We start from the raw sequence: 7,241 nt of genomic DNA, 5'->3' as shown, positions 1-7,241 counted from the left end.
GCAAAGTCAAAGGAGTTCAAGGATGATAAGTCGCAAGAGGATAAAAGACTAAATCACATCTACGACAAGTGTTTAGAAGAGAAAATACCGATGAGTGGAATGTACAGGTAAAAGAATGTACATGTTTCTATAAATTAAGGTTTCTATCTTGATCTACAAACATGGCGATATACCTTGAGACCTATGGCTAGGCTACTTATAGCGCTTGGTATCATTGCTACACTAACACTCCAGGAAACTGTTTCCGTACATGTGTGAAAGGTGAAAGGTCATGCGTTCTGGATATTATTTCTATAGGCTGTAAGTCTGTTCTGTTTACTGTGAGAAGGAAAACGATCTCATTCATTTTGTCAGTCGCACCAGGACCTGAATACAATGGTTTAAACCCTGCCACTACTCTCCCTACTTTAACGTAGACGCTGGGAGTCAAGAAATAGTTTAATATCACAAAGAACATGGAACGATACAACGTAGGAGTAGCGTCTAGATGTGAACAAACAGAAACAATACTGCCTGGGGAAGGAACCTAAGCGGGGTGCCAGATAAAGGGGAGGTAATGGAGTCTAGGTGCGCATAATGATGATTGCCAGGACCGGTGGTTAGTATCCCGGCAACATCGAACGCCGGAGGGAAGGAGCGGGAGTAGACGTGACAACCCCATACAGATGTCGGATCTTAATTTGATCACTCTTATATTGCTGAGAATTGCAGGAAATGCAAACTTGTAGTCTTTTTGAGTTTGTTACTTCCACTTTGACATTTCAGACTTGAGTCACCCTAACAAAAAATGTATCAACCTCAACAAAAAAATGTCCAGTAATTATAATCCACATAATAATCCACATTTCCTGTCGCTGCAGGATTATTTTCCTGCTGTAGCAAACTTGCACAAATTAAGATCCTACATCTGTACCCATAGGAAATGTGGATTATTATGTGGAATGTGGATTATTATGTGGATTACAATTACTGGAAATTTCTTTTGTTGAGGTTGATACATTTTTTGTTAGGGTGACTCAAGTCTGAAATGTCAAAGTGGAAGTGACAAACTCAAAAAGACTACAAGTTTGCATTTCCTGCAATTCTCAGCAACATAAGAGTGATCAAATTAAGATCTGACATACACACGTACACCTCCAGGTACACAGACACACACACACACACACACATGCCTCCACTCACACACACACACACTCTTGATCCGATCCCACACGGGACCCGAATGATCAACATCCAGGTCCGAAGCCCAACCATAACCCCCAATCCACCCACATGCACCCACAGCAAGCCCCTATACAGCAGGATCCTAATGAGTTCAAAATGCTCTTTTAATCTCATAAAGACCACTAACAACAGACCCAACCAACAGGCTCCTTGGAAAAGGCAGTAACTGTTCATTTGGTCGAAAATGAGTTAATGTCATTCTTGCAACATTAAATACAAGCTTAATCATGTGGACAAGTATCCTGCCTCTATTGCATTGTGTTTTGGAGAAATTGGGGGTCATGTTAGCAGTAACTGTATAAAGTTACTGTAAAACCAAGGTAAATAAAAGCTGTTTTTCTCAGTTCCACGCTATGAGCAGTTGCTAGTCAGAATACTGGGCATCGTTTACATTCGACTGTTGCTGAGCCATACTTCACCCCCATCAGTAGGCTACACACACGCACGCATACACACACACACGCACGCATACACACACAGAGAGACAGACACAGTTTAGCCATATACTTCTACTTTGTGGTGTTAAGGTAGGCTAACAGTGTGTGTTGACTTGTGTGTCGTTAAGGTAGGCTAACAGTGTGTGTTGACTTGTGTGTCGTTAAGGTAGGCTAACAGTGTGTGTTGACTTGTGTGTTTTGCAGTGAAAAGGAGGAGTGTAGGATATCAACGATATGTTCCCCTCGAGACTCTCAGATCTACCAGTCTGTCTTTGTTATAGGAGAAGAGAAGAGGGAGTGCGTCATAGCAACAGAGGTAAGACAAGAAAAATACAACAGCAACAAAAAATGTACTTATCTGAAGTATTTCATGTCACTCCTATAGTATCAATGATATTTATGGTTGGTGATGTTTCCTTTTTTTACACATTGTACTACACATTATTTGACATAAAAATAAGCCAGGGCAAGATCCTGTAGGCCTATATAGCAGGGACTTCAGAAAGCATTCACACCCCTTGACATTTTCCACGTTGTGTTGTCTTACAGCCAGAATTTAAAATGGATTACATTGAGATGTTGTGTCACTGGCCTACACACAATACCCCTTAATGTCAAAGTGGAATTATGTTTTTCCAAATTAATATTTTTTTTTAAGATGAAACATTTTAAGTCAGTAAGTATTCAACCTCTTTGCTATGGCAAGCCTAAATAAGTTGAGGAGTAAACATTTGGTTAACAAGTCACATAAATTGCATGGACTGTGTGCAATATTGTTTAACATGATTTTTGAATGACTACCTCATCTCTGTACCCCACACATACAATTATCTGTAAGGTCCCTCAGTTGAGCAGTGAACTTCAAATACAGATTCAACCACAAAGACCAGGGAGGTTTTCCAATGTCTCGCAAAGAAGGGGACGTATCGGTTGATGGGAAGAAAAAAAAGCAGACATTAAATATCCCTTTGAGCATGGTGAAATTATTAATTACACTTTGGATGATGTATCAATACACCCAGTCACTACAAAGATACAGGCGTCCTTCCTAACTCAGTTGCCGGAGAGTAAGGAAACCGCTCAGGGATTTCACCATGAGGCCAGTGGTGACTTTAAAACAGTTACAGAGTTTAATGACTGTGATAGGGGAAAACTGAGGATGGATCAACAATATTGTAGATACTCCACAATACTAACCTAAATGACAGAGTGAAAAGAAGGAAGCCTGTACAGAATACAAATATTCCAAAACCTGCATCCTGTTTGCAACAAGGCACTAAGAAATACTGCAAAAAATGTGGCAAAGCAATTAACTTTTTGTCCTGAATACAAAGTGTTATGTTTGGGGCAAATCCAATAGAACACATTACTGAGTAACAATATCTATATTTTCAAGCATAGTGGGGGCTGCCTCATGTTATGGGTTTGCTTGTAATCGTTAAGGATTGGGGAGTTTTTCAGGATAAAAAAAAACCTAATGCCACAGGAAAAATCCTAATGGAAAACCTGGTTCACTCTGCTTTCCACCAGACACTATGAGATTAACTTGGCCACTCAGGAACATTCACTGTCTTCTTGGTAAGCAATTCCACTGTAGATTTGACCTTGTGTTTTAGGTTATTGTCCTGCTGTCAGGTGAATTCAAGTTTTGACTTAAATCTACTTGAAAATCTATGGCAAGACCTGAAAACTGTTATCAAGCAATCAACAACCAATTTGACAGAGCTTGAAGAATTTTGAAAAGAATAACGGGCAAATATTTCTGTATTTACTTTTTTCTTCTTCAAAAAGCATGTTTTCACTTTGTAATTGTGGGGTATTGTGTGTAGATGGGTGAGATTTTCTGGTTTTTTAAACCCTTATTTTACCAGGTAAGTTGACTGAGAACGCATTCTCATTTACAGCAACGACCTGGGGAATAGTTACAGGGGAGAGGGGGGATGAATGAGGCAATTGGAAGCTGGGGATGATTAGATGGCCATGATGGTATGAGGGTCAGATTGGGAATTTAGTCAGAACACCGGGGTTAACACCCCTACTCTTACAATAAGTGCCATGGGATATTTAGTGACCACAGAGAGTCAGGACACCCGTTTAACGTCACATCCGAAAGACGGCACCCTACAGTGACAAAAAAATCCCAATTTAATCCATTTTGAATTCAGGCTGTAACACAAAATGTGGAATAAGTCAAGGGGTATGAATACTTTCTGATGGGACTGTCTGCCAAGTCAGTATAGATGGAGTAATCTTATAATGCTCTCTCTAAACTAGAAAATCACTATTCTTCAAACTGACAATTTGATGGTCTAAGAAGGGGATACGTTTTTGTTCAAGTACAGGAATATGGTTTTGATACCTTTTAAGCAGCTTTACTGTGTCTCTCAAACCCTATGTCTTAAAGGCCCAGTGAAGTCAAAAACGTGATTTCTCTATGTTTTATGTATATTTCCACACTATGAGTTTGGAATAATACTGTGAAATTGTGAAAATGATGATACTACTCTTTGAGTGAAAAAGCGCTTTGAAAAGACCGCCTAAAATTTCTGCTTGTTTCAGTGGGATGAAGTTTTGGCCTGCCTGGTGACATCACCAGGCAGTGAACTAGTTAATAGACCAATAAGATTTTTAAAAAAAGTTCCAAACCTCTCTGCCAATAAGAGCTCATTTCTAGTTTTTTTTTTCTGTTTCCACTCAGACCACTCCCAGGCAACTCTAGCTAAGTTCTTGCTTGAGAAATTTCCCTTTGCCAAGAAGCTATTTTTTATTTAGTTTTTGACCATTTTAATTGAAAACAATCACAGTAAGGTACTTAATTATTACACAGAAATGATTTGATATTGAGATAAAAATGGCAGCATATTGGACTTTTAACACCGAGGTGCTGAGTGGAATTGAGGGAGGATGTTGCCTAGCAAAACACAATTGCGATAGTATATCAGCAAGAATAGCTTACATAACTTTTGTGATTGGTTTATATGAGTGTTATTATCTTGGGATATGTGTGCAGTTTCCCAGTTCATAGCGAAAATGGGAATGACGGCTCACTGTTTTCCCCAGTCCTCGCTGCTTACCTCTAATCTGTTCTTCTTCTCTTCCTCCCAGGTATAAAGCTGTGTGAGGTAGAAAAGCGAGGGAGCAAGAACGCGGAGGAGAAAGGCAATCGAAGGCAGAAAATATTTTTCTGGATTGTTTACACAAAGACCTGAGGAGAGACTGAAGACCTGTTTTCTGACGTCACTGCTGCTCTGGAGCACTAGAGAGAAGGGACCATAGAGAAAAACAGAGAGACAGAGAGGAGAGCGGAATCTCTCCTCTGTGAAAAATGAAAAAATGAACACTCTAGACTGAACTTTACTGAACTTTAACATTGACCAAGTGTTTGTACAAAAAACATGTACAGTTCACAGTCATGGACCTATTAACTTCTGGGAACAAATGGTTAAATGAACTGTTAAATGAACTGTTAAATTAACTGACTGAACTGCACTGGGTGTGGAGGGGACTGGTGGAGTGTCATTAAGCAAAACAATGACCCTGAACTGAACTCATCTGTCCTTGGCAGCGATTGGAGGAGAGAGTAGGTAAAACAGGAAAAATGTCCGTAGCTCGTAGTTGAACCCTGAGCACTCAGTTGACCCTTGACTTATCTCCAGGGATAATCATGGTGACTAACGACAGCCAACTAATCAAAATGGAGGTGCCTGAGATTCGACTGATCTTTAACCCTTAGCCAGCATCATTGACCAGCTATGGGTGGAGCTAACTCAATGAAACTCACCCACTGACCACCACGACCGACCAGCAGTCGAAACCACAACAAACACACTGAGAACGATGAATGTCTGACTGAACAAACAAACAAACAAACAAACAAATGTCTCATCGTTCAATCTCTAGAAACAAAATACCTGGTTGGACTTTTCCGGACTTTTCCATTTCATGCAAAATGGTGAAAAGATTGTATGTCCAAAATTACTAGAAGCCTAAAAGAGTGTGTTTGGATGCTAAAAACGAAACCCTTGTCTTTTCATGGAGCATTTGACCTACAAAAATAAAAACAGAGGTGGAAAATACACTTTTTTAATCAACAGTAATGTGGAGGTTGTGTGCACTAAATAGGGTATATACATTTAAGACGCAACAAATAAATCACAGAAGCGCAATACTCAGTTCTGTGCCAGCAGTAGTCCAAGAAAACAGGAAGGAAACTGACGGACAAGTTTATATTTACCACAAACTGCGTCCCAAATGGCACTCTATTCCCTATATAGTGCACTACTTTTGACCAGAGCCTTGGTCAAAAGTAGTGCACTAAGTAGGGACCTAGGGTGTAATTTGGGACATAGACAATAACAGCCCTGAAATAAAGAGACACAAAAGGATTCATAAAAGACATTGTCATACCACTGCCTGCCTATAATGACTTTCTGAAATTACAGAACCAATAATGTACATTTTTTTAAATGATGATTATTTCCAGAGTTTAATTTAAATATTGATGAATGCTACAACTGCTCTTTATATGTTTTATAATATTATTTTGTATATAAGGACCAAACTTCTGAAGAATAAAACACTTTAATTCCTTGTTAATATTTTGATGCCAGTGAATGAAAAGTGAGATTATTTTATGTGGTGTTTTTTAATAATGAAGAAAATATTACTGATGCTTTGTTGTTTCTTCTATTGTTTTTCACCAAAGTGATTATACATTTTAAAGGGAGCGGTAGAACCACAGAGATCCTATTACAAGACATATTACATTCCATTTCTAATATGTAACTCTATGGATAGAACGACCAAAACTGTTAGACTTGACCATACACAAAACCTACATTCTCTAACTCATCTCAAACAGACAGTCAACAACCTTACCAAACGTGACAACAACTAAATGCTGAGTCTATAAAATAACTTACCTAGATATGGAGCTGGCTGTATACAGTAACTTATCTAGTTATGGAGCTGGCTATATACAGTAACCTAACCAGATATGGAGCTGGCTGTATACAGTAACTTATCTAGTTATGGAGCTGGCTATATACAGTAACTTAACCAGATATGGAGCTGGCTATATACAGTAACCTAACCAGATATGGAGCTGGCTATATACAGTAACTTAACCAGATATGGAGCTGGCTATATACAGTAACTTAACCAGATATGGAGCTGGCTATATACAGTAACTTAACCAGATATGGAGCTGGCTATTTACAGTAACTTAACCAGATATGGAGTTGGCTATATACAGTAACTTACCTACATATGGAGCTGGCTATATACAGTAACTTAACCAGATATGGAGCTGGCTATATACAGTAACTTAACCAGATATGGAGCTGGCTATTTACAGTAACTTATCTAGATATGGAGCTGGATATTTACAGTAACTTAACCAGATATGGAGCTGGCTATATACAGTAACTTATCTAGATATGGAGCTGGCTATATACAGTAACTTATCTAGATATGGAGCTGGCTATATACAGTAACCTAACCAGATATGGAGCTGGCTATATACAGTAACTTATCTAGATATGGAGCTGGCTATATACAGTAACTTATCTAGATATGGAG

At 38.9% G+C, this 7,241-nt stretch overlaps 1 protein-coding gene across 1 annotated transcript in view; it reads left to right on the top strand.

Annotated features, from left to right (window-relative positions):
- dll4 (delta-like 4 (Drosophila)) overlaps positions 1–6,331 on the top strand; it is a 20,828-nt gene extending 14,497 nt beyond the window's left edge. The window contains exons 10-12 of the mRNA XM_014206129.2: positions 1–107; positions 1,866–1,977; positions 4,767–6,331. The exon at positions 1–107 is cut by the window's left edge and continues 647 nt beyond it. Coding sequence (XP_014061604.1) covers positions 1–107; positions 1,866–1,977; positions 4,767–4,772 — 225 coding nt within the window. The 3' untranslated portion in view covers positions 4,773–6,331. The remainder of the gene's footprint in view (positions 108–1,865; positions 1,978–4,766) is intronic.
- The last annotated feature ends 910 nt before the right edge of the window (positions 6,332–7,241 follow it).

Source organism: Salmo salar, chromosome ssa06 (assembly GCF_905237065.1).
Source record: "Salmo salar chromosome ssa06, Ssal_v3.1, whole genome shotgun sequence".
In the NCBI taxonomy this organism is placed as follows: Eukaryota; Metazoa; Chordata; class Actinopteri; order Salmoniformes; family Salmonidae; genus Salmo; species Salmo salar.
Note: the sequence above shows the minus strand (reverse complement) of the source record. Positions and strands in the feature narration are given on the sequence as shown.